Source organism: Akebia trifoliata, chromosome 4, assembly GCF_017979445.1.
Source record: "Akebia trifoliata isolate Shusen 1 chromosome 4, ASM1797944v1, whole genome shotgun sequence".
Taxonomy (NCBI): Eukaryota; Viridiplantae; Streptophyta; class Magnoliopsida; order Ranunculales; family Lardizabalaceae; genus Akebia; species Akebia trifoliata.
Genome location: NC_141378.1, coordinates 14,012,582 through 14,040,246, shown reverse-complemented (window position 1 = coordinate 14,040,246; position 27,665 = coordinate 14,012,582). Strand labels below are relative to the sequence as shown.

Genomic DNA, 27,665 nt, shown 5'->3' with positions numbered 1-27,665 from the left:
AATAAATCGGGGTGTAATAAGTAAAAGTTAGGGTGCGAATAGTAACTCTCTTATTTTAGGTAAATTTATCCTCACTCAGATTCGCAAATTGGTTCGGTTCCAATAGACCCGATTCCAATTGGTTCCAATAAAATGGGATCCAGAACCAGGCTTTTGGGTTTCGGTTCCAGTTCCGGTTAAATGGGTATCCATTAACATCCCTCGAGATACCTCTCGTCAGTCGTCACTGATATCTACTCCAAAGGGTTCTCCTCTCCCCAGAAACCCTAGAAACCAGAGAGAGAGAGAGAGAGACAGCAAAAATGGCGTTGGGAGTGATAGTGGGGATAGGAAGGGCAATAAGAACAAAGAGAGCATCTTCACTTGACATTCTCTCATCCAAAAGAGCTCCTCGTGGTTACTATAAGGGCAAGAACTGCAAACCCACTGGTTTCCACACTCGCAAAGGTATTTTCTTTCTTTCTTTTATATATGTTCGTGATTCACAGAGAGAGAGAGAGAGAGAGAGAATGAAACCCTAAGAGCTAAAGATCACCAGCAACTACAAAATATCGATAAATGTTTCACAATTTTATAACATATGGATTTCAATAGCTTCTGTTGAATTCTTCTGTAAATAGTAGCGATTTTTTGAGTTTTTGGCCAAAAATAAAACGTATATAGGCTTTTTTTTGCCCAAAACAGAAATTTAAGGGTTTTATTTGGGTTTTAGAAATTTTTTTATTTCAACTAGGATTATACAGGATTGAATGGGTATTTTGATTCTTGCCCCCTAATTTCCCCAATCGTGCAAAGCTTCATTTTTGTTTCATCCAGGATTGAAATAGATGTAGGAATCGAGATTTGGAAACTTGTCCCCAAATCCTGCTCTTGAGACTATATGGATTAAGTTAATTCGCAAATACAATACCTTGTTAAAATAGATCATTTTAAAAGCAGATATACTTTCAATTGGATAAAACATGTATCCATTATATCCATTCCGTAGAACTTTGTAATGAAGACATGGGCACGTACTCACACATCCTACACTGATACAAACCCCAATATAGTTAAATAAATTGATATTTTTTGGAGAAAGTTTATCAGAATGCATTTGATGTGTGAGTTTGTTACAACACATTCACACATGAATGGTGGACCACAAACGGAACTCCATCTGTTGGAGTGGAAGAAGCAGCGAAGATCCTCTTCAAAGGCCTTGGACAACCAATTCTTAGAAACCAATAATCTCTTCAATTCCATGCATGGTTTTAAAACTCGTTTTGACATCTCGTCTTGTTCGTGAACGAGACCAAGTCGTCTCAGACGAGTTTTCCTATACGCTTGAGACGTCTTGTTCAACAATGAGAAAAAATGAATGTGGGTTTTAAATCTCGTCCAATACATTGTCTTGTCTATCCGTCTCGTTGCTAGGCGATACCGAGACAACTTAGGCGATACGTCTCGGTCTCGGACGAGTTTTGAAACATAATTCCATAGCAGATGAAATATCATTAGAAACTTACTATCATTTTGAAAACGGTGTGTTGTCAATGTGTTTGGATTGAGATATGAAGAGAAAATAAATCTTGCTTAAGTTTGGAGAGAAAAAAAGGGGTAGAGTTGTAATTTAAATGTTATATCATTCATGAACTTTTCTTTTCTCTCTTTGGAGAGAAAAAAAGAGAAGAAAAATTGGTCCTTTTTCTCTCGTCTTTTTTTTTCTCTTTTCTCTCTCCACTTAATGATCCAAAAAGAGAAATGGAGAGAGACTCTTTTTTTTTTCTTTTGTTTTTTCTCCATTTCTCTCAATCCAAACACACTGTCAGGCTTGGTGAAGAGAAAATGGCCTCTCTTTTTTCTTCTAAAGAAAACGATGTTGAGAGGAAAAAAAGAAAAAATGAAATATACTACTAAATGCCTTAATTTTCAAAATATTTATGCTCTTATAACCGATAGAAATTGGACCACCAGCATTTATAATAAATGTGTAAAGTGGCTTGATGCAACCCACATACTGTAGTACTGCTTGTTATGACCAGATTTTGGATTAAAAATCTAAGGAAACAGCCATGTATTGCTTGAAGGATTCAAGAATATATGTTGAAATAGAAACATTTGTGCAGGTGGATATGTCGTGGTGCAAGAAAAATTGCCAAACTACATAGTTCCTGATTTGACTGACTTTAAGGTACTCTCATAGCTCAGTGTTTCCTTGGATCTATGAATTGTATACTAATGGTGCACAAATGCTAAACTATATTGAAGTCAGTGGGAACCCAAACAAAAGGTCCAAGACGGCACCTGACATATGTGTTGCCTTCCACTTTCATATGTGATCGAGGACCTGCACCAAAATTTTCTTGGTTCATCTATATATATTTTTGATTGATTTCTCTGTTGATCTATGTGACTATATCTAATTGTTTACTGGGATTAGAATGATATAAAATAAGAGTAGTCCCAACTCTCCATATGGAATAAAGTATAGAAAGTCAATTGAAATAGTTTGGGCAAATACATTGTAGACTAATAACGGCGTCAGATGGGAATGAGTTCTCTGGTGCATGTTCAAGGCCTTAAAGGTGGAGAGGGGCCAAAACGGAATTAACCTAGATAGTAGAAGATATCTGAAGATACATGCTCTAACATTAGATAGGCCATGACAGAATCGAGTGGGGAACATGATGCATATTGCTAACTTAAGTTGTTGGGATGATAAGGCATTCTTGGTGTTTATTAGGATCCATATGTCTAAACTTGAATGATGGAAACACTTACAAAAAATATAAATAAAAACTTGAATGGCGGAAATGATTCTAAGAGAAGGGCTGGTGATGGGATGCATAAGCTTTAGACATGAAATTGTCAAAAAATCTTGTCTTGCTCCTGAAAATAAAAAATAAAGTTTTAATTTTGTGTTAGTAAGTGAGGATCACTTGCGATATTAAGGTTTTAACTTGCAAAAATGTTCATTTGAATTTCATACTTGACCGTTTGGCTGGGTATACTCGCTCTTTGTGTACTTCCTCATTTATAATACGGTATCTTGATGGTACTTCATGAGTTGGTGCATTTCCCTGCACGTGCATCAATTTGGATGATTAATAGGTTAGGCCACCCATTAGGTAGGCTATAGAACACAGATGCTAAGCATATGATCCTAAAATGCACCAAACAAAACTGATTCGTCTATAGCAAGCTAATTTTAAAGGCTCGGAAAGGAAGTGTGAGAAATTGAAAAGAACATGGTTGGAAGTAGTGGGAATTAGGAAATGATTTGAAGGCAAACACATCAATTCTGGCTATGACACTGGAAAGATCGGAATTGTGCATTTGACAATTGACACTAAATAGTAGGAGCAAGGTTAAGATGATGATTATGTGAACAACAATATTGTGATAACTTGGGTTTCGGACTCCTAACTCGAGGAATCTATATTCACATTTTCTGCTAATTTTGAAGTTTGGAAGCTGCTTACTGCTTATTTTAAGAGATTCTATTGCCAAACCGACTTTTACTAAGAGCACTCCAACTCATATGAAATCACCAAAGAATAATAAACACACATCTTGGGGTGCTATTAGTAAAATTCGGTGTGGCAATAGAAGCTTTATTATTTTGAGATGTGGAACTGGTTTTTGTTTGATGATTTTTTTGCTTGTATATGTATGTATGTACTAACCTATATTCTCCCTTTTGTATGCAGCTGAAACCGTATGTTTCACAGTGCCCAAGAGAATTGAAAACAACAGAAGCCACAGATGCAGCTAAATAATCTAAAAGAAGTGAGTAGGTGGTATTCAATCCCCGTCCTTAATTGCTGCCTGAATAGTTTTGAAGTATCTCCATAAACAGCAAAATGAAGTTAAATTTGAGATCCAAAAGAGTGTCAAATGAATTAGTTCATGTAGTTTGACCTTCAGTACTTGCTTTTTTCGTGCTTGCTCATTTCTGAATGATCTAATTTTACAAAATCAATAGAAACTGATCACGTGTGGGAGGTCTTCTTGTTTGGTCTATTTCGTAGTTTTGGATGGTTAGAAAAAAAAATGAAACGATTCAGAGGAGTTATATGTAAGGTGAACTAGATCATTCTCTTGGATTGGTTATTCTACCTATTAGATCTTTTGGATCGAATGGTTGCGACAATAGATTATCAACAAGAACGAACAGATAGAACCGAATTTAATGATGGGTTCAATTCCTGTTTTGAAGTAGAAATCAAAAGATAAGATGTTTGTGCACTCATAGACCCCATATGCCTGTTTGGGCACATGGGTACCACTAAGAAAATAGTTTACATGGTTTTACTTGTGCTCCATGCTTTCCTCGGACCCTTAGAGTCATGAATTGGGCAAAGTTTTCAAACAGGTTGTAAACGTGTTCCCACAAATCATGTGAGGTTTTGGACCTTTGGTGTAATCCAATTCATCATTTTTCCATCACCCAAGGCTCCTCCTACCTTTCTGTGTCTGACTTATCATCAGCAAAGCTTTGTATCTAGGATTTAGGGTTAGCTAACTGAATCCTGTTCTTCCATTCCATTGTTCATATTGCTTTTTACCATCTTAATCCACTTTCTTGTTTTTCCTCTCTCTTTATTTTTTAGAATTGGCATCTTATGTATATTTTCAAATGAGGTTTGTAACTGATTTGCTATTGAATATGCCCAAATCATCTTACTCCACTCTCGTTTATTCTTTCATGTGTTGGAGTTAATCTTACATCTTATCGGGCAAGTTCATTTCTAATTTTATCTTTCCTAGCTTTCAACTCAAAATATTCCACCTTTTTTACACTTAAACTAGTAATATGACGGTTCTTAACTTCTAACATCCAAGCCCATTAGTATAGTTGGTCTTGTCGCTAGTTTTTTAAATAAGTTCCCCCCCTCCCCCTCCCCCTCCTCAATTTGATTGATATGTGAAGATCATACAGAAGTCCAAGATCACACCCCCAACATTTCCTCAATAAATCCATAACGTGATTGCTTCGGGTATTTCAAGATCATCAAATTTTGCTAGTTTTATTTGGGAAGAATAATATACATACAAACTTTAATGGAAAAAAAAAAAAAATCTCGATTCAATTGTCAACTGGCCCTTATAGGAAGTGTAATGATTTACTAACGCTCCCTCTTAAAACGCCTCCATCACAGAACATCATTTGCATCGAGATATACATAATCCTTTTGTTTTAAAACTTATGTATCCCGAGGTAAATGATGTACGGTTCTGTGATGAGGGCGTAGGGGCGGCTTGTGTGTATTATTACAACTCTTCAACGTAATAGAAAATAACTACTAATTGGATGTTGAGCACATGGTTTAACAAAAAACTGTTGGATTATCCCCTCTTAATGAAGATATTAATTTGTAGTATTCAAAGACACGTGGTGTAGGTCTGCCAAACTTGCACGTCACGTTGTCTTCAGTTGTACCCAAGTGTAGAGATAAGCTCCCAATTACACGCGTTAAAACTTACTTGTAATGTGTGCTTTTATTTCTAATTCCCACCATCACATATCAATATGAGTTGATCTAATCTGTGCGATTGGTCCATGATCCTAATCCCTGATATTTCACCACGTGTCTAAATTAAGCCTCCCCCAGAGAGATTCTCTCCACGTGATTGCCTCTGCTACAAACAAAACTTAAACTTGTAGCCGCCAGCCACTTTTCTCTCCTACTACTCCTATAAATAGGAGATTAGATAAGGGGGAGAGAGATGAAAGATTCAAATGGGTAGGTCTAAATCTGACGTACAGTGTATGAAGCACCCGAAACACAGGGAATCACCAGGAGTATGCCCTTGTTGTCTTAATGAGAGGCTCTCTCAGCTCTGTATATCAAATAATACATCTTCTTATCTTTCTTCTTCAACTTCTCCTCCAACTCGTCACCTATCCTTTTTTATGAATGGTAATGATGGGCTTATGAGGAGCCGTTTGATGGGCCTTGTTGCAAAACATCGATTTGAAAACTCGTCGATTATTGGTACTAGTTTGAAGAAGAAGAAGAATAACAAGAAACGTGGGTTTTGGTCCAAGCTGCTTCGGCCCGCCCGCAAGTAAGCCTTGATGCAGTTGGAAGATGTTGATGATGGAGAACTTTAACTAACCAGTTTTACTTATATAGAGTTTCTGTAAAATAGAGTTTCTGTAATGGGTTTGTAGGAGTTGCCTCCCTAGATTATAAGGCATATTTCAAATGCCTCCCTCATTTAATTAAAAAAAAAAAATGAGTTTGTATATTTGATTCAAATGCAGAGTCTCTACTTGGGAAGCTTTTCAACGCCTTATCTCTTATGCACAACATGGATGTCACTCCTTTGGGCCCACATGTTTGACCAATCAAACAAAAACATAAATGAGTCAATACCACTACTACCACAGTTGTGATAGAATAAATCGAGTCAAAGAACACCAACGGCACACCCTCAAATCAAGTGGATCTATTTTAGATATTATCCTCTGGGATTTTAAGAATATCTTAAAACACCCCTCTTAATATAAAATTGAAATTTCAGGTTTTGTATCCAATAATAGTCTTGGAGGTGAGGTGAATAGGATAATTAAATTTTTTTTTTTTTTTTAATCTTAATTTCTCTACGTGGATCAAGTATAATGTTCTTCTAACCTATAGTTATTCAATCCAGGTTTCACAAATATGCAAAAGATTCATATTACACTTAGAATATAAAATTCAAATCATGGCATTCATAACATTAAAGTGCAAATTGGAATGAAAGCATACAATAAAAGAGAGACGATATTTATAGTGCTTCGGCTAATTGCCTACATCCACTCTCAAGAGCACATTTGCAAGGGTCTTGGCAGTCTACTGTCAATGAGATTTTTGGTTCATCTCTTAGCTTACTTGAGATTTTTTTTCGAAGCTAAATCTCAAAACCTTCTTTTTGATTGAGACAATTTCTAACTCAAAATTTGAGTTTGGCGCTTAGAAAACTCAAAATGGTGGACACTTTCCAAGAGTCTTGAACTCTGTCAAGTGTTTAGTTTTGACAAAGGTAACATGAAGAAACTCCAATGAAGATTTTGAAATAAAAAAATAAAAGCAAGGATTCACTCAAACCATTTGATCTTCCAAAAATGCTCTTGAGGTCATTGGTCTTTACTTCTTCCAACTTCTTATTCTCTTTACTCCAAGATGCGTGCAAAGTGAAGATGGATGGATGAAAAAGGATCAAGCAAGGAGGTAGTAAGAGTTGAAGGTGGGTTCAACTAAGGCGAAGGTCTCCTATGGGTAGAGAATGCTCCAACGTGCGTGGGAGGTTTGGGAGCTCAAGTTCTATATGTCTGATCAAGTCCAATTGAAGCCAATGTTTCTAATTTATAGAGAAGTGATAAGCAACGTTTTTTTAATGAATCAATGTTATGTCACCAACAGGCCATTTTCTGGCAGTGACTGAAGGTGGCACCGACAACCTCCTACTGACAGAAATTCTCAGTGAATTTCTGACAATTTTGAGTGCATACAAGCTCAAGGCAATTAGGTCTACAAGTTAGTAAGGCCAAGGAAATCTGAGTAGTGCATTTACCTGATTGGGCTATGCACACACATGAACGTTTTGTCGAGGTATCTGAGGTTGAGCATCGATGTCCAAATCTTTACAAATCTTCCGATGAAAACCAATACGACACAAAACACGATCTCAAGATTGACAAAAAGTGAAACTAACAAAAAAGATTTGTATACCTTCATATTCACCCAGTAATTAAAAACCTTGGATTTTTATTTTTTTCTCTACCTCAAAATCAATCATCTTCATGCTTGAGTTCTCATCTTCAGCCGCATGATTCACTCTACTTGAGCTTTCAAACCTCATAGACTAGATAAGTTTTTTGAAGAACTAGAAAATGATGAAATTTTTTGTAGAAAAAAATCTAGTACACCTCTCGTTGATAATGACTTGAACTGAAAAAATTAAAAAAGCTAAATTATAACAACAGGATGGATACCTTAGAAAAAGGAAAACATGGGACAATAATAAAAAACCTCTACATTTTTTTTTTTTTACTTATAAAATTTCTTAAGCAAATACATAATACATTTACTCTGGTCCGTCGTACCAAACTGGAAAAATCAGCAAACTGCAACAATTGTCTTCTTGCAGATTTGTTGGTAGACGGTTCACTGCAGTTCATACATCTAAATGAGCCATGCAATACTGCAAACCAATTCACTTCATACTGTTACATTTGAGGGGTTTGTAATCTTTGTGGAAATTCCATTCAATTGATCATACAAGATCAAATTATATAACTTATGTCTAACCATCAAGGTCTCATGCTTCTTTTTCCACCAAAATATAACAAGTATGACAAAGATAAACTAACAACAACATAATAGGTCGAGTGAAAAAAAATTCATTCCAAAGGGCTAACACATCTTTATTATTGCATGAAGAACAGTAAAAATGAGAAAGATAGTGGAATAAAAGATTAATCGGGCATCAAGGCCACTTTATATGAAACAAATTTCCCGTATTTTTGGACTTAAATTAGTGCTGACAGCATAAACATAAAAGCCAAAACTTTTATTAACTCAAATTGCTTCAAATATGACTCTTCCTGACAGTAGTCCCTTTTTCTCCTTCCAAGAAAATGCATTTTCCAGTTTCAGTAACCACCTGGAAATAATGAATGGACTTCCTCTACAGAGGGCCTGGAAAGGTTCCATTCTCCCTTTGTTCGTTCCATCTGTCAACCTGTATTTACGATATAACAAAATTAACTCCATGAAGCAAAATTTTCAAATCAATCAAGTAAAACAAAAAGAAAAGAAACACAAGATCTAATAGTTTGGGTAAAACTAGGTCAACAACCTCATTCCCTACAGTAGGCAACATAGGAAATAGGGATGTCAATTTGACCCACTGGCCTCCTCGGTTCTTATTTTTTTTACTTTTTATCAGAAAACAATAGGTAACATAGGATGAGACCGTTTTCAGAAAATAGGATAAGATCCTTTGTTTCCTATATATATATAATGATTAATATATTAGAGTATTTAGTTGTATTCTTCAAGAAATGTAAGAAAATTTGAAATTTGCTAAATTAGGACTAGGAAACTTGAGTCTGAGTTACTTTACAAGTTAATAGATATTTGTATAAGGAGGTACAAATAGTTACACTAAATTGGTTTATGCTGACTTTTTATGAGTTTTGGTTTTACTTGGTAAAGTTTTTGGCCCATAATGTTTCACAATGTGCATGATGTTCAAACATGGGAATCAAGAAGAGGATTCAATTATCCTATAAGCACGATAGGATGCATGAAACCTCTACTTCCACTAGTACGAAGTTAGACATGTGAAAGTGACAGAAATCCAAAAAACTGCACAAGACTATCACCATCATCATCAAAGCCTAGTCTAAGAAATATGAGCTCGATTGAAAGAATGTCATTCCTCCATTCATTTCTATCTAAAGCAATGTCTTTCGTTAATTCAAGAATCCTCAAATATGCTCACTACCTCATACCGCATCTTTTGTGGTCATACACGACCAAACCATCTCAATCAACTTTCCTTTTCTCCAAAAATCTGTATTGTGGAATTTTGCCAATAAAGATTACAAATAGAAATCTTGAAAGAACGTACCCATTCACCAGGGCAAAGTGCCCGATAATATTTTGCAAACTTATCGCACTCAGGAGCACCTTCACCTTTTGCAGCTGTGCATCTGAATAGAAATATTTTTGCTAGTCAGAAGAAGTAAGCTTACTCAAGGAAAGAATATAGCAAGTAAGATTCTGGATGTCAAAGCAAGAATAAAAGAACCAAACGAATTCCAAGGATCACTGCATTAGATTTACTTACCTGTGATACTCGACGTAGCGAGTAAAACAATGTCTTGTCTGATTTGTGGTTGGGAAACGAAAATCCGCAGGTGCTGTCTCAAGCTGAAATTCAATACAATACGTTGATGAACATGTAAATATTCAAGGAATAGAAAAGAAGGTAAAGAATACACCTGTTTGTAGCAATGCCCTCTGGAAGAATCAACATAGTCACCAAATTCTCTGACTTATTGATAAGGTCACGATTAAATCGTAATTTTTTCTTTCATCGATTTAATCACAACATTTTCAATAAATCATGACTTACACGAACTCCATGATTAAATCACGAACTTTGCAATTAATCGGATTAAAACGAAAGAGGAAATTGAAGCGCTAGTATGAAGATGAAGGTGACCTATTGATGAAGCATTAGAGAACGAGAATGCAAATGAGGATGACATTGAATATTTTTAAATTTTGAATAATAAACCTTGAATGTGTTGTGGACTTGTGGTCACTTGTTGTGGATACAAGGATGATATTTGTATGAGGGGGTTTGGTGATTTATTATTGTAGTTTAATATGAGATTTGGTGATATAATACGAGAATGCCACCTAGAATGAACAATCACAGATTAAGCCTAGCCCGATTTCTTTCCAATTTTTTTGTGAATTTACAAGTTTTTTAATTTTTCCCTTGCCGACTTATTTCTAAATCCTGACTTGGTGATTATGAGTGTCAATAGTAAATGGTCTAGTCAATCATACCTTTATCTCAGGTGTTGTCTCAACAACTTCTTGATCACCCAACTCCTCCTGCTCAGATGGTTCACTGCTTTCTTCAGCGGCAGGGGTTTCATTGGTTTCTTTGGCAACAACGTCATCTGTTAAGCTCTTCTCCTCGGTTGCTTCCACAGGAATCTCAGCTTGATCTGGTTGTGATGTTGGTATGCTCTTGTCCTCGATCGCTTCCACAGGAATCTCAGCTTGATCTGGTTGTGATGTTGTTATGCTCTTGTCCTCGGTTGATTTCATGGGAATCTCAGCTTGATCTGGTTGTGACGTTGTTATGCTCTTGTCCTCGGTCGCTTCCACAGGAATCTCAGCTTGATCTGATTGCTCCTCTTTCTCCGGGAGTGAATATTGCTACATGGGACAACATACTTCTTATTAGAAAGGAAACAGGCTCCCTGCTATATCTAGTTGACATTTAAAATACCACCGAAGAGATGTTATTGGGAATATATTAATATTCAGATCAGTCTAGCTTGTTATAATATTTACAATCAAATAAAAATGCCTAACCAATGAACACATACACCCTAAACCTTGATATTTCTTAAATTTCATCACCCCAAATAAAAAGAATTTATGAGCATCGGACCCTTCTCCAATAGTAGTCAAGCACATTACTGGATAAATCCTTATACCTCTTCCAACAAGACTCATAAATGTTAACAAACTGTTCGAAAATGAGTAACCAAGAAAGGGTGAGACAACGCAAGCACAATACTTGGTAGTTGGAATTTTCCCTTTGGCGTCAAAGTTGAAAATACTTAAAATACCAAGAGCAGGAATGAATTAATAAGACTGTAAAAATATAGTAATTTTCTTATACATTGGCAAACATAGCTGCCAATCCAGAACCACCCAAATGCCATATTAGCCCATAACTGCCATAAACCAAAGGTAAACTTTTTTCAACAAACCTAACCGTCTGATTAATGCAACATTTGATAATTGAGTTGCCTAATTTTGGATCTTCCCCACATAAAGATTCTTATTTGGTCTGTGGGGAATTTCAGATTCATCGAATTGTTGTGGCCCATATAGTTGCATAGATGGAAGTAATTTATAACCAACCAAAAGGATTATTTCGTCATTTTATAAATTCAACAGTCTTTCAAAATGCAATTAACACAAGACATTAATTTCACTTTTTTTTTTGGGTTCCACTAACCTAATCCATTTAACCATGAACCTGGTTTTAGGATCTGTTCCATTTTTGTGATCAAACAGACGCTTTCTGAATATGGAAAAAAGATCGGAAATTTGCTTTTCTAAAGCAAATATGGGAATCCAAACAGGTCGTTAATCCATCCTTAATAATAGTTCTATAAATAATCAAACTAGAAAATAAAAACTAGTAGATCTACTTGAGTACATTAAATAAATCAAGCTCTCCTATAGTGTTCACCAACCTCATTAGATCAGATCTTCAATTTAATTCAAATTGAGAGAAGAAATAGAAGCAAGTACGATTCAGGAAAAAAAATACGGAGAAATCGAGATAATTCATCTTACTTGTTCGATCTAACAATCAACGAATGAGATGAGATTCAAATGCGAGAAGGATTTGAGAAACGTACCTGAGCTAGGGTTAGGGTTTTCTCGCTTTCGACTTCCGCCATTGCTCTCGCTCGCTAGTTTGGTAAAAGAGAAAGAAGAGATGAAGAGGAATGAGTCCATTCTTCACTACAAACGGTAATTAACCACGTTGCGTTCCGAGTCAATTAACGTTGATTCGATTTCGATCCGACTCGGCCTTTAAACTCATTTGAACCTGAACCAATTCCCTGACTCAACTCGAAAATGGTCGGGCTCAGGCCGGATCTGAGTTCGGATCCAAATCTAACACGGATCCTACTGGATAAAATCATATCCAAATCTTTTTTCTTGTCTTTTGTTTCTTTTCTAAGAAGGCAAAGATTTTATAAATGAATCAAAGAATGTACAGGAGAGGAAACCCTTAATTTACAATTCTAAAATGAGGCAAAGCTAGCCTATCCCCTAAACTGAATTTTTTTTTTTTTTTCTTGTAATTTAAGGTAAGGCTATTGAAATATCCAAATCGTTTAATTTGTATATGAATCTGCCCCACCCGAAGTGGTTGATTCAGGTCGGGTCAAGACAGATAATTTTGTTCATATCAAAATTATTTTGTTTTCATTTAATTTGTATATGAATCCGCCCCAACAGAATTGCATGATTCAAGTTGAGTCGAGACAAATAATTTTGTATTGTTCAACATTTTTTCTTTGATATTTCTTTGTTAATTGTTATACATACTATTATATTTTATTATAACAAAATATGATATTTTGAAAAATCTAAAATATAATATTTCATTTAAATATAAAGATGGATGTTTATCCAACTTAAATCAAGGGATGTCAAATCATATTCGACATGTTTTTTTTATTTGGACCTATTCCAAGGCCCAAACCAAATTGACATTTTATAAAGATGTACTCCAGTGCTTCATTTTCTACTCCATATAGATGACAACAATCCTTTGTTTGGATCTTTTTCTTTTTTACAAATTGTAACCTTCTAGAAGCATGTTGTGAAGGGCCCACCAAATTAAATTTCTAATTTTTGAGAGGAAACGTTCCAACCAAAGAAAGTTTCCATCTTTATTAGAAAGAAAACAAGATGATGAACCCAGAGATATATTAACTATATTAGATACTTGATATGGACTTGATTAATTGAAAATGTCAATTTTTGAAATATGTCAAATCCATGTGTCCTGAGACATTATTGTTATCCCTAAGAATTTTAATGATAGATTCTACCTCCCACACGGTTGAAAGATAGATCTTAAGTCGTTATTTCATTGATTCCCAATACGTAAATCACAAATCCTATAAACCCGAGTATAAATCCAACTGAGTTTTGTGATATATATATATATATATTTATTCTGATTATTATTTATATTAAAATACTGAAATTTGATTTTTAGATTATTAATAAATGAATATATCAACTTCACCTCTCAATATAAAATGCATGCCATGTTATCCGTTTTTCTCAATTGTGTAAGTGAAAAATATAACAGTTAGGTTTTATTTTAGAGATGATTGATATATTCTTGAGACATATATTGTTTTATAACCATTTGATTTTTCATTTTCACGATCTTATGCATTGTTTTTTGTGGTCCTGCTGGGTGCACGCTCCTCTTGGGATTGAGTTGGATCTGAGCTTTTCTTCCACTTGTCCATACGAGCTTGGATCTCAGGCATCAGTCTCTTGGATTTCAAAGCAGTCATCCTGGCACTGCTTGTTAGCAAGGATCTCTGGCTTGACTGATCTTGCCTCGCATTCCAATTGCTCTCTGACTAAAACGGGGTCATATGTGAACACATGAGCTACTTTTTTTCCATGGGTCTACACATCACAACACTATTGAAAATGATGAAAGACCAAATTGACCATAACAAAAAATTCTCCACATCCACTTTAAAATGATAATAAAAATATTTGATTTTTTTTTTTTCTATAGGAAGCTACGAAAAATTTCCATTGTGATTTAGTGGGTTCCTACCAAATCTATATGAAATGACTCAGTAGGATTCTGCCAAATCTGGTACTGTAGAGAGGATATTGAATCTTTGTTGACTGATTGAATGAGAACCTATTGAATTTTTGTTACGATTTTCGATATCAACCTACCAAATGAATTTCGTTTGATTTTTTCTAATAAGATTTTCTAATAACCTCTGGATAGAGAGTTAAGGTTTTCATGATCATTTATTGCCTACTTTGTTAGATCTAAAACTATTGTTTATTGAATTCCGAAATCTCTGTTAAAATCCTCATTCAAACTTGATGCAAATAAGAAGAATAATGAATGAATGAGATTCAAAAGGGATGTTGGATGCAAAAGGTGCCGATTTAGCTAAGTTGGTGAAGGCATTTCAATTGTTGATCCCACGACTTATATAAGTTCAAATCCCACTGAGCCCACTTTCATGTTGACTACTAATCATCTTATTTGGCTAAAAAAAAAGAGGTTATTGAACTTGTATGAATCTTTTTAAAGAGGTGCAAAGAGTAAGTGGGGTGTTTAGAGTCTAAAAGTGGGTGCAAGTAAAAGACTATAAATTAAAATTAGGGATAATTATTGTAAAGACCTATTTTTTTTAAATATATACAAAAAAATCCCTTCTAAAAAACTATGGACTCTTTAATACCCATTTTTATCAAATATTAGTCAAAAACTGATTTTTGAAAAAAAAACACCATAATTATCCTTTCAAAGATTTTTGAAGTTTAAAGAAACATGTTTCTTTGATAATATTTGAGTTACTCCTATGTTTTATAATTAATGACATGCCCCTTAATTATGGTCGTCTCTTGTAGATAAATTAAAAAAGAAAAACTTGTTTCTCTAACCAAAATTAATCATATTTAAAACATATAGATGATAATGATTACACCAATAATGATGATGGAGATGAGGATGATCATCAACAAACTGATTTGATCTATGAATATTAGATTTATTAAAATATATAAATAATTTTAAAACTTCACTTGAATATTTATGAAATTAATTCAACTAAAAAATTAGCAAGTTGATACAAATGTGTCAAATAAAATTATATTAAATTTTAATTTTAATAAATAAAATATTTATTTTTTTATTTTTTACAAAAATATTAATAATTAAATAAATTGGTAAGTTTTTTAATTGACTCCTATATTTTTATATCACACGCATTATAAAATTGTTAAAAGGGTATTTTAAATATTTTTCTTAAATGAGATCTACATGGTCCGTATTCTTTACCGGGTATATTCGGTACATATTCTCGATAGAGAATCTTTAAAAGTCATTCTTCTTTAAAATTATATGAAAAATAAATAATTTCAAAAAAAGAAGTTTAACATCACGAACACACATCAGTGCCTTAAAAGATGGATGGGCGGTGATAGAGATGTTCCAATTCAATTGTAGGCCAACACGTGGAAGTTCTGAATGATACATTTAATCACTTTTCGAACAATGGGCCTTTGATATCTTCTAATCACCATGTCGACGGTCAAGATCTTCTCAATCGTCAGCCGATCTAATTATAAGCAATCTGAGTGAGATATGTCGGTTTGACTGTAGTTATCATAAGCTGAATTGACCACATAAAGAAAATCTGCCGTTTGGATATTTTTACGGTTTAATTGTTTCGATCTAGAACATATACATATCTCGATGATTTGAGATCCTAGGGATGTGAAGTTTTGGGATGACCGTGATCCCAAACTAGTAAGAGTAACGTGTTTCATCGAAGACAAAGTACGAACAGCTCCAAATGAAAACACACAAGAAAAAAATAGTAAGTACGATAAGGTAACACATGATTTTCAAACCATAATGTCAAAAAGCTATGCTTGTAAGTCCTAGAGCATCAATGTTAATTGTCTTTTATTTCTTCTCCTTTTTTTTTTCAATTTCATTGATCCGTAAAAAAAAAAAATTAGGCTGTTGGATATATAAATTGAGAGTTTGTATGAGATCTTCAGTGAGTGAATGCAAGTGTCAGTCTGTCAAACCTAAGTGAATTTTCAAAGTCTATATAGATTAGTTAGTTATTGTGACTGATTATAGCAGTTGATAAAAAAATCTGTCATTATCACCCTTACAATTTTTTTCTTCACTCCTAATCATGATTTTTAAATTCGTCCGAGATCGAGACGTATCGGCCGAGTTAACTCAGTATCAAAGTTGAACGAGATCAACTCACAAAGTCATTTTTTGATCGAGTTTTACGTTTCATAGTGTAATTTTTTGAGTTATCTCATGAGACGTCTCAAATGTATCGGAAAATTCGTCCGAGACGACTCGGTATCGAAGTTGAACGAGACGAGACGCGATACCGAGTTTAAAAACCATACTCCTAATTGTCTCTAACAAAAAATTCTACTTTTGATTGTCCACACATGAACAAAATCCTGACTTCGTCCTTGGTCAGTGCAAGAATTCCCAATTTTCATATTCAAAAATATCATAGGATGGAAAGTGGTTACATATTGGATTAATTTGTATATCATAAGATTAATGATCAATTCAAATATTAATTTGATTATTCCTTTTTGCTTTATATATTTTGTTACCGCTTGTTCTCTTGTATTGACAAAGTTTTGCCTTTGGAAAAGGTATCATGTACTTTATTTTTATTTTATTGTTTGATTATATATATAGAATAGTGTTCGATAATCGATGTTTGGGACCGAAAAATTTACTTTTATATGACTTAAATTTTTTGGATTTGACTGATTTTTTGTGAGGATGATCTTTATAGTAAGGAGATTATTCTCACAAAAAATCAACCTAATTTGAAATTTTCAGTCCCGTTAAAAGTGATTTATAAATTAACGGTAAAAAAATAACAATCCACAATTCTAAACCACTTTTAATGGAATTAGAAGGTTTGGATTGAATTGATTTTTTGTGAGGATGATCTCCACACCATAAAAATTATCCTATTTTGTAACTTCTAACCCATATAGGAGAAGGTGTTGACAGTCTATACTTTGTGTTTCTTCTTTCCTTTATTATGATACAAGTAATCCCCCCCACTGGGAATTATATTCTGCTCCTTGCCCCCTCCCTCTTTACAGAAAATAGAGAAATGAATTGATGGATTCCTCGGATCCTAGATCGGGACTGACGGGGCTCGAACCCGCAGCTTCCGCCTTGACAGGGCGGTGCTCTGACCGATTGAACTACAATCCCAGGGAAAAAAAGAAGGTGTACAGCATACATATTCTTATGATTTCATTCAAATCATTTCTATTTAGAATCGTCGTGTTGTAACAGAGACACGAGTGATATATCAATATCCACATGGATATGGACTTTAGTGAGAACGACACGAGTGACTAGTAAGATGCTATTCTTCTATCAATCTTACAATTTTCACATAATTATAATTAAATAATCATTGATCACCATCATTTCTTACTAATCAGAGATGATTAAATTCCCTTTAGCAATTTGAAATTTTCATCAAGCATAAAGATTTGTTTCAAAAAAGAAACATAATTAATATTGTGAGCATGAATCCATACATGAAAGGATGTATAAATTGAAATTAATTAGAATATATATATAAAACACACACACACACACACACGCACACAAGACTTACATGGTTAGAAGCATGCCTACCTATACGAATAAGAGTTAAAAATATTTCATTATTTGAATGCTTGCAAAGCATTAGACGTAGAATTGAGAATGACATTCTCGATCGATAAATAGTACCCAAAAAAAAAAAAAAAAGACATATTTGTTGACCGAAAATATAACTTAGAGTTGAATGATTAAATATGACTCATGTTGAGGTAAGGGTCCGGTGATGCACCAATTAACGGGACAGGACACCTATTCCAAGTCCATATAACTAAGATCACACTCATTCCACAATTTTATTATTATTTAATTTTTTAAGCTATTTAAAATCATTTTCTAATAAGAAGGCCTTCGACGACATTGGTTATTTTACAATTAAACTGTTGGAAGAAAAAGTTGATGTGGAAATAGAAATTCTAAGACATTTATCCTAGAGATTCAATCCTGACAACGATCAATTGGTTAGGGCATTCAGACAATCGTCCGCCTGGGCCTACGGTATCAATTTTCTAACTAAAAGTGAAAGAGACAGATTTAATCTTTTTATTTTATCTATATATCTAATAACGTAATAAAAACTGAAACCAATTTCTTATTATTTCCCGAGTGATTTTTTGCTCACACAGTCTCAAGTGGGTGCGACGTCAAGCATAGCAAGGGTAATTTTGTAAATTAGAGATTCATTCAATACACGTGGGTTCATGTGATTAGTGAATGCCGGATTTCTGTAAGAAAAATTTTGTGAGCAAAATATTTTTGGTGTGTCCCCACTGAGAGAGAGAGAGCTCTTTTGTTTCACCTTAAAAGCAAAGACACATTTTCTTACATGGAAGATCCATAGGCACCCGAGAGAGAGAGAGAGAGAGAGAGGAAGAGCTGTAATGGAGAAAAGCTGTTATTCTTCTGGAGACTCTACCAGCAATGGCAGGCAGAATCCTAATCCCGGTGATAACTATCTCAAACACCTCAATAGAATCTCTCACAAAATATCAAAACCACCAATCAAAAGAAACCCTTTTGATCATCATCATCATCACCACAATCAATCTCATCATCTTCATCATCATCATCAACAACCACCACAAAGTCAACAGTTTCAACAGCAGCAGCAGCAGCAGCAACAACAACAACAACAACAGCCTCCGGTGTACAATATCAACAAAAGCGATTTCAGAGACGTAGTTCAGAAACTCACTGGTTCGCCTGCTCACGATCGCTTCTCTACACCTCCACCAATCCAACCTCCTAAACCCCCAAGTTCTCGTCTTCAACGTATCCGTCCTCCACCACTAGCTCACGTTAGCAACAGACCCTTACCTCCGCTAAACAACACCTCTTCTTCTTCTTCCTCCTATATCTCCAACCCTGTAAACCCTAATAACTTCATCATCAACAACAACAACAACAACAATGGAAGAAAGATCTCGCCTTTATCGCCTCTCCCACCTTTCCCATCTGTTCATGCTGCAGCGGAATCGCCGGTTTCAGCTTACATGAAGTACCTTCAGAGCTCAACCCCAACTCACATCGAATCCGAGTCGAATCGGTTCTCTGGGTTGTCGCCAAGGTGGAATAACAACCACAATTACACTTCGTTTCAGCAACAATCGCAGCAGATTTTGCTTCCTTCGCCCCCTTCAGCAATGCCACCTTCATCACCATTTTTTATGCCCAATTCGCCCTTGGCTTTTGGGCGAATTCCGTCTCCGCGATCGCCTTACCCTTTACTCTCTCCAAGTTTGCTTTTTTCGCCAACAACGGGTCAATTAGGGTTTCCACAGTTCCCTTCTTCACCTAGGTTTCCGATCCCAAGCCCTAGATGGAGAGGTCTTTGAGGATACATGAGGTTAAGGTATGCCTTCTTTGCTGTGATATTTAAATTAGGGTTTTGGTTTTTGTACCCTTTTTTTTTCGTGGTGTTGTAAGTTGTAATTGTACATGGAAGGAAAGCAATCGGGTTAAATTGGATCTTGTTCTGTAAATGGATGCTTAAGACATAAAAAACCCCTAAATTTGTTGGTGTGATTGTTTTTTCTTCTTGCATATGGTAAGATAGAGAAATTATTTGTTGAATTTCAAATTGGATGTTGTGGTTCTAGTTTTATTTTATTTTTAATTAATTATTTATTTTTTGTTCTTTTGCTCGCCTTACAATTTACGGTTGCATGTAATACTACATCCTTAGGTATATTAGATTGTTTGTTCTTTTACTCGCCTTACAATTTACGGTTGCATGTAATACTACATCCTTAGGTATATTAGATTGTCATTTTATATAGGTCAGTAGTGATGGTTCATGGACTGGTGTTTTGTGCTCTTGAGATTAAATGCTCTATCTAGATTATTTTAGATGGAACTGAGATTGAATTTTCTATTATTGAAACTCAGAAAGTCCTAATAATTTGGATTTTTTAATCAAAATTAAGGCTGTTGGGGATCAACCTTGGCAAAGAATTGGATTATTTATGCTTCTTCTTCTTTTTTATTTTTTATGAAACAACCTTTTCTGTCAGTTTAAATTGGCTTATGGTTGACTTAGTGCCGGAGGATAGACTGGTTTGGCAAGAACAGTAGTTTGAGGATGAATTCTTGTAAACAACATTTGGGATGAGTACAAAAAGAGCCTTGTGTTCTAAGGCTATTTAAAGATGATCTAATGAAGATCGAGAAGTTCTATAGTAAGTACATTGTGTTAATAAAAGGAATTGGTTCACCATATATCATGTTGATACTTAATCCCAGAGGTACTATCAAGTTGAAAGAATTTAGATTTATCAACTTGGTTACAATATCGTTCGAAATATTAGTCAAATTCTTGTGGGGTGACCATGTGATTTTTCGAAGATTGTTAGTAAGCCTTATGAAGGAGCTCTCATTCATGAAGGGAAAATCTTATGTGGTCCATTGTAGCAAGTGTGTGGGTTGACTCTCTAGAATTCTAATGATGCATGTATGGTTGATTGGACATTGAGATGTGCTTCTGTTTGATTCATTGCTAGCTTCTAAGTTCGAACCTTTTTTTGGATAGGTTCAAGTTCTTACTTATGGATCAAGGTTGCTAGAAACGATTAGAGGACGCTGGCATAAACCAAGGATGTGACCCTGGTTGGGATGGTATGATGGGACATGATTCTTCAATCCCATGCTAGATAGTTGTAATGAGGTTAAGGATGACGAGGATTATCTTTAAATAGATCTTGGACATTCTTCTTGAATTCTCTAGAATTCTACATCTAGGGATCCCTTGTTCTAAGAGGTCTTGAATTTAAATAATGAGTCGTATAAGGATTTAAAGAGTGTTTGGAGGTGTGATTGACTATTTAATGGCACCAAGGATTGACTCTTCAACTATTGATCCCATCCTTTGATCATTCTCACAATATATAGAAATCTATAACGAGTGGGCTTGGGGATGGATTTGTCCGTAAATAAAGGGAGTGTGGATTAGTCTCAGCATTCAACAAGCCTCTTTGAGGACTTCGAGCGTTGGATTGGTATCTCGGTTATTCCAGACTATTGGAGCGGGATACTATTTATGTTGGTTACTCCATTTAATTGTAGGATAGTCAATAAAGGTCAATTGAGAGTTTTAGGTTTTGGAATGGTATTATGTGGTTTTTGAGGTTACCGAAAGGGTTCTCGAGATTCAGTTGAAGGGGTTTTGAGGGTCAAGAAATCGTTTTGTCTTGTATTCACTCAATTTGAACAGTGGAAGTTCTTGATTGTTGACCTCCATGGATGTAGCCCTTAAATAGAAAATTACACTAGTATTGTATTTATTGTATGGCTGGTTGTTTTATTTATTAATTATTTTATTCTGCTACTATTCCTACTATTATTTTGTTACATTGGGTACTCTAATCCAATAGCTAATATCGAAGTGTATGTGAACTGGTTCTCAGTTCAAACAACTAGTATCAGAGCAAGGTGTTGTCTTGGAGCTAAGTTATCATCATCTCATACTATAACATCCCCTATCCACATTTCCCTTGACCAGTGTGGTTAAAGCACTCGGCAGGTTTCTTTGCAAAGAAATTGATAGAGGGATTTTAGGTGAGGAATGAGAACAAATCATCTTATCTTGCATCTTCAAGTAGCTGATAACATATATTGGTTATGAGTGCAAAAGAATTGATTGAAAAATCTAGACTACTTTGAAATGATTAAAGTGAATTTTTTTTTTATTAGTCATAATTCCATTAAGAAAGGAGGGTGGAGATGGCCTTATATAGATATAAAAATACTAAGGGAACAAAACAATAAATAAGATCAACACCAAAATCAGACCCAAGGGCTTGCAAATGGTTGAGATGACCTTATACTGAAAAAAAAAAAAAATACTAGGGGAACAAAAACACAAACACAAACGGGATCAACACCAAAAATCAGACCTTTAGGGCTCACTAACAAACCACAACACACTATGACTATATGATATTACAAACACTATCCCATCCAAATAGTAAGTCTTTGAAGAACACCTCCTTGAATTCTTTGAAGATTTCAAAAGAAAATAAAGCCCATAATAGAAAAGATAATCTCTTCAGGCAATTACTCTTGCCCATGGAAAATACAAAATTTTCTCTCCCTCAAAATGCCCCAACACACAACGAAGAGGGTTGCATCCCATAGGTTCATTTTTGCAGAGAGAGAATCGAGATGATACAGAACATAGACACCATATGGAGATATTCAATAGGGAACAAAAAGTGAGACCAAATTTTATGAAAGAGAGAGCAATGAAGAAGAATTGGTCAATTAAATACTCAATAAGCAGCCAAAGTTTTAGTTGGAAATAATTTTATAAGTGTGCACATATGGTTCAAAATTATTCTTAGGAGTCAGAATCACTTCACCCATAGTTGATGAGAAATAAGTGGGTCAGATGTCAAAATTGTACTGAAAAACAAGTATTAGTAAAAGCATGATGGGTAATGGGTGGTCACCCGTGTTCATCCCATCAATGCTTCCCTTTTTGCAACTCTGGTTCCCTTAAAGACATACTTGAGTTCCACATATTGAAGACCAGTGCTTGTAAGAGATAGTCCCACATCGCTTGGGTGTCATGACCTTGGGATGTATATAAACCTGGGGCAATCCTCACCTTATAAGCCGGTTTTGTGAGGATGAGTTAGGCCCATGGGCTTCTAATGGCATCATAGTGGGTAACCACATGGATGTATGAGACACGTTACACACGAGGGGGAGTGTAAGAGATAGTCCCACATCTCCTAGGTATCATGACCTTGGGATGTATAAGCTGGTTTTGTGAGGATGAGTTAGGTCCATGGGCTTCTACAGTGCAAAAGGATCATGATCGTCCTAGAAAATCTGCTTTTTATGGTTCTCCTGAAGACAATAAGAGGACATTTGATGCTAGTATCCTTCATCTATGGATGAAGTACAATGAGCACATTTTTGCAAAAGAGGTTTGACTTTGAATCTAAGATTATTAAAGTTGTCCATGAACATAAAAAATTGGTGCATAACTTCTCAATCCAAAGCTCTAGGTTATAGCTAGATAAGAACCTTTTTTCGGAAGTCCCCTTACTTTTACAAATAATAATAAAAAATGAGTGCATGCACATGATAGAAATGTCCTATACTTGTGGTTGATACCATTGGCTCTTTATACTAAAGTTGAGAACTGTTAAATTTAGTTTAAACAAGACCCGGCATCCTGGTTTTGAATTCAGATATTTCTATTTCAGCTTGTAGAGCTTGTTTTGGAGGAATCATTAAGAATCAATGCTAATTAAGTCTTTTTGTATAAATTTGGTTCAAACAAGCCTTTGCATCATGGTTTTGAATTCAAATGTTTCTATTTCAGCTTATAGAGCTTATTTTGGAGGACTCATTAGGAATCATTGCTAATTAAGTTTTTATTTTTATTTTTTTAGTCTTGCATATTTGATGGATTAAGATGTTCAGATGTCCCCCAATCAATTATCGGAAAGGCATTGGATTTGATGGATTTGTTATTTGTTATATGTCCTAAGTCCTAACCTGACATTCTTCATCTTGCTGGATCATGTATGGTCATTTTGAGTTTAGTTACTGAGAGGTGGTCCTTCCAAACCCTTGCTTTCCACCAAGAAGTACGTGAACTTCTCATTGGGCATTATCTTATGTCCACAGTTTCAGCAGTAAAGCTACAACATCTTCCATGCTATGACCAGGGTACAATTTGCATTCATTAAGTCTGCAGTATCTAGCCTTTAGATCTGTCATATTTCTTTAATTGGAATCTTCATGACAAGACAAAGAAATCTATAATTCAGAAGTTTCCTTGTCAGGGAAAGGGTAGGAAGCACGGACTCCATTAGTATTACAACTTTGGTATTTGAAAGGTCTTACCATCTTGGGGAAGGGTATTGTCCCATGTAAACAGTGTGTGATATTAAATTCTGACATATCCATACAAAAAAATTACCAAAATAATTCCATACCCTTGGGTTTGTCTGGAAACATTCTTGGAACTTTTACATTTTCACAATATATATGTTCTAATTTTTTTTCCTGTCTAGAATATATAAATATTAATTAATAATTATGCATTAACGTAGGAATTAATAAGCTAATAGTGAGTCTTATAAATTACATAGAAATTTTAATCATTGTGCACATTCAAATTGGTAAGTAAATTTACAAATTAGAAAATAATAAGACCCATAAAAAAATAAGACCTGGAAGTTGTAGGTCTATGTAATCAATTGTAGCCAATGGACGGAAACAAAATATTTACGAGACAAACTAGACTGACTATGCTCTACAAAGCAGAATGTCGAGCATCCAAGAAACACGATGTTCATAGAATGAGTGTAGTGGGCATAAGGATGGTAAGATGGATGAGTGGAGAAGATAACCAGGAATGAGTATATCTGAAAGAATCTAGGAGTAGTTTTAATATCAGATAAATAACAGGAAATCGAGGGGATTCATCTTATGGCTTTGATGCCTTTATGATATTATATTTGTGGTTTTGTCATTTTCTCTTGTAATTTTCAATGGCTCAACTGAGTTACTGTTTCTTTATTAAGCCAGCAGATTCAGACTGCTAAATAAATGGATGTTTGAGTTTTAATTTTTTTTTCTTGATAGGATTGAGACATTTGAGTTGGACTATTGCAACTTGTCAAGTCTTGCCGGATGAGGATGATTCCATGTATCTTAGTTCTGTACATTAATTTGAAAACAGATACCTTCTTTTACTTGCTGATTTGTATGTATATTAAGAAGGATAAGACTATGTACACGGTTTATTGTGCTAGGGAGATGGCAAACAAGGCAGTTAGTGGTTGTTCGATCGTCATTTCAATAAGTGAGCTTGGGGGTAAGGTATTGGAGAGAGAAGTGATGGTCCTTCCGTTCTAGGACACCCCAAATGTTTATATGGGATTGAAAATGCCCATCACCGATGTGAGTAGCCATGGATTGCATGGGAGAGAAAGCATGGCCTAAAGGTCAGCAACCACTTGTCACACATCTGCAACATGTACATCATGATACCAGTGCCATATGTGTTGTGTGTAGGGTTGAAATGGTCTGCGCCCACTTGTTGCATATCTGCAACATGTACATCATGGGAGTTATTTATCAGTTTGTGTAGTGTCAATTTCAATGGTAATTGTTAGAGATTTTGTTGTTAGTTTGAAAGCTTGTGAAAAATGTCAAATAAATAGGTGTGGGTCCCATTTAATTCTTGATTGACTTATCTCCCTTGGATTATACAGCATCATTTGGACATTCACGACTTGATTTTAATTCGACTTTTTTTACACAGTCAATTTCTTTGGAAAAATCCGTTTTTTACATAGGCATTTTCTTTAGAAAAATTCTTTTATGTGCGATCACTGGATTACGTGCAAATAGACTGCGGTTGCTACAGCTTCAGCCCTAAAGGTATTTTGGAGATCTTTGCCTTTCAACAATGGCCTTATCCTTTTCGCTCCCCTCGGGACTTGTTTGCCATGTGTGCTGTTGGAATATACCATTTTCTTGCCATTGCAAATAGGATTCTCCCTTTTGCATTCTTTTGAGTAACCTGGAAGGAAAAGGGAAAAGAAGATGATCTTGCTAGTGTTCTTAATGTTAAAGCTTTGATGTTTAAGAGGTATAGGATTGTCCCCCAACTTGAATAACTTTTTAAGAGAGCGGTTATTGTCTCCCACTCCAATTAAAAATATAGAAAATAAGCGAATGGTTGAAGAAAATGTAAAAGTTGGAGTGTCAATTGAAGCTCTCATTTTTTTCCCTTAAGATTTCTCTTTTTGGGGTTTACTCATATGAGCCTAATCATAATCGTAAACACATTATTGAAATTGTTTGAACGAGTGTGTTTTATTCTTTAATTGGGGTGTGAAATAATTTTAGATAGAGGTGCTTGGACACCAAATTTTGGATTTCATAAATGCTTATCTTTACATTTAAACATAATATAATCAGGGTCATTTTGATCAAGAATTAAGAAAATTACAGCGCTGGACACTAGATAATCGAATTAATTAGTTAAAATTCACAAACCTGATCAATGTTTTAATTACAGATAAACCCTTTTGATACATGTGTGTTTGCACATGTCACCTTCTAGACAGTTATAACTTAATCCCTAACCCCCGGTTTCCAAGTTAACTTTAGGGGGTATTTGATTTGGATTGTAGATCGTAATTCTCGATTTTGATTATGGATATTCAAAATCAGATTATAGAAATTGATTTTTAGAATCCAAGATTCTATTTGGCTAACATTGTTTCTGAAAATTGGTTTTGTGGAAAGAATTATCCATTTACGTTTCTTGAAATTGAAAATAAGAGAAAATATGTCTCTAATATTGAAGATAACAGATGTTTGAGAGAAAAAATTAAGGATTTTTTTAAAGAGTTGAGAAGGTTGACATTGAGGTCATTTTCTATTAGTTTTCAATTTAATTATACTTTTAAGAAGTATTTTCAATTTAATTATACTTTTAAGAAGTATATTGAGATTACCCAATTTTTTTTGATGATTTTATATTTGTATTTGAAAAATTATTATTGCAAAATATATTTCAAGATCGTTATAAGTGGATAGTCCATGAGAATCAAGAAAAATTGTCTAAGAATTATTTTTGATTTTACATATTTTTTATTCTTAATTATGAAAAAATCAAGTTGATAATCCAAATTAAACGATGTATCATATTCTAAAATCCGAGTATGAGTCAGAATCCAAATCACACGCCACCGAAGGTCTGTTTTATTGGTAGAAAGGAAAAATAATATCCCAAAAAGATTTGTGATTTCTAGGTTTCACGTTTTTTACAAGAGAACTTTTTTTTTTTTTTGTAAGAAAACCATTCTCCACCTTCCCTGAGTTTTTTCCAACCCAAACTCTTTCTTTAAAAAAAAAAAAAAAGAGAGAGAGATTCTTTCATGTTATTCTCCAACAGTTAACCCCTCCACTCCCAAAATTATCTTCATATTTTGCGTTTTTCCATGAGAGAGTCCCAAAATTGATGCGAGACAGGTGGTGCGCACATCACGCCACGGATGGGGTTACTTTCACATCAAAAGTGGGCCTCTCTATATGTTTACGGAGAAACAGAAAGGAAAAGATTCCCCAGAACGGTGGTGGGCGCACGCCCCATTATTTACTGCAGAAGGAACCCAATGAAATTTTTTTTTTTTATTTTTTTCGAGGTCCCCCACATAAGGACACTGGACAGTCCACTTAGATACTCGTGAGCTCGATTAGTAACACTCACTCACCCAAGCATCTCCAATCAGAACAATGGACTACTAATTAACTGGTCATCATGACCTTCACATTCGTTATCCCTAGCAAATTAAGACCCCACACGTCCCTAAAAATTAGAGAGGATGCATGGATAACGATGGTTTTATTTTTATAACTTGTCCCAACCTTGCTTGATATTTTAAAAATCTTGACTGAGTCAATGAAAATTACTTGGCCCA

The 27,665-nt window shown here is 34.8% G+C and overlaps 2 protein-coding genes, 1 non-coding gene and 1 pseudogene across 6 annotated transcripts; 2 read left to right on the top strand and 2 right to left on the bottom strand.

Annotated features, from left to right (window-relative positions):
* Positions 1-204: 204 nt before the first annotated feature.
* LOC147403984 (uncharacterized) lies at positions 205-4,005 on the top strand. Its single transcript, XM_086439788.1, has 3 exons — positions 205-447; positions 2,109-2,173; positions 3,693-4,005. The coding sequence occupies exons 1-3, from the start codon at positions 303-305 to the stop codon at positions 3,759-3,761; spliced, it is 279 nt and encodes a 92-aa protein (XP_086295914.1). The 5' UTR covers positions 205-302; the 3' UTR covers positions 3,762-4,005.
* Positions 4,006-8,444: 4,439 nt separating this feature from the next.
* LOC147403983 (uncharacterized) lies at positions 8,445-12,303 on the bottom strand. Its single transcript, XM_086439787.1, has 5 exons — positions 12,161-12,303; positions 10,560-10,937; positions 9,829-9,911; positions 9,610-9,691; positions 8,445-8,715 (listed from the first exon to the last, which is right to left on the bottom strand). The coding sequence occupies exons 1-5, from the start codon at positions 12,200-12,202 to the stop codon at positions 8,662-8,664; spliced, it is 639 nt and encodes a 212-aa protein (XP_086295913.1). The 5' UTR covers positions 12,203-12,303; the 3' UTR covers positions 8,445-8,661.
* A 4,936-nt stretch (positions 12,304-17,239) lies between these two features.
* On the bottom strand, positions 17,240-17,313 carry TRNAD-GUC (transfer RNA aspartic acid (anticodon GUC)). The gene has a single exon. It is a non-coding gene; the product is annotated as a tRNA-Asp (tRNA).
* Positions 17,314-18,536: 1,223 nt separating this feature from the next.
* Positions 18,537-25,418, top strand: LOC147403981 (VQ motif-containing protein 9 pseudogene; annotated as a pseudogene). Of its 3 annotated transcripts, none has more exons than XR_015177671.1 (2): positions 18,537-19,564; positions 24,984-25,418. The product of XR_015177671.1 is annotated as a VQ motif-containing protein 9 pseudogene, transcript variant X3 (transcript). The 3 variants fall into 3 exon arrangements; XR_015177669.1 differs by having other exon boundaries at positions 24,814-25,418; XR_015177670.1 differs by lacking the exon at positions 24,984-25,418 and adding an exon at positions 20,741-24,786.
* The last annotated feature ends 2,247 nt before the right edge of the window (positions 25,419-27,665 follow it).

Excerpts from the sequence above, each read along its gene's own strand:
- LOC147403984 (XM_086439788.1), top strand. The coding sequence starts at position 303 with ATGGCGTTGGGAGTGATAGTGGGGATAGGAAGGGCAATAAGAACAAAG. Across the intron at positions 448-2,108 it reads TGGTTTCCACACTCGCAAAG|GTGGATATGTCGTGGTGCAA; the intron begins GTATTTTCTTTC and ends ACATTTGTGCAG. Across the intron at positions 2,174-3,692 it reads CTGATTTGACTGACTTTAAG|CTGAAACCGTATGTTTCACA; the intron begins GTACTCTCATAG and ends TTTTGTATGCAG.
- LOC147403983 (XM_086439787.1), bottom strand. The coding sequence starts at position 12,202 with ATGGCGGAAGTCGAAAGCGAGAAAACCCTAACCCTAGCTCAG. Across the intron at positions 10,938-12,160 it reads AAACCCTAACCCTAGCTCAG|CAATATTCACTCCCGGAGAA; the intron begins GTACGTTTCTCA and ends TGTCCCATGTAG. Across the intron at positions 9,692-9,828 it reads CGCTACGTCGAGTATCACAG|ATGCACAGCTGCAAAAGGTG; the intron begins GTAAGTAAATCT and ends ATTTCTATTCAG.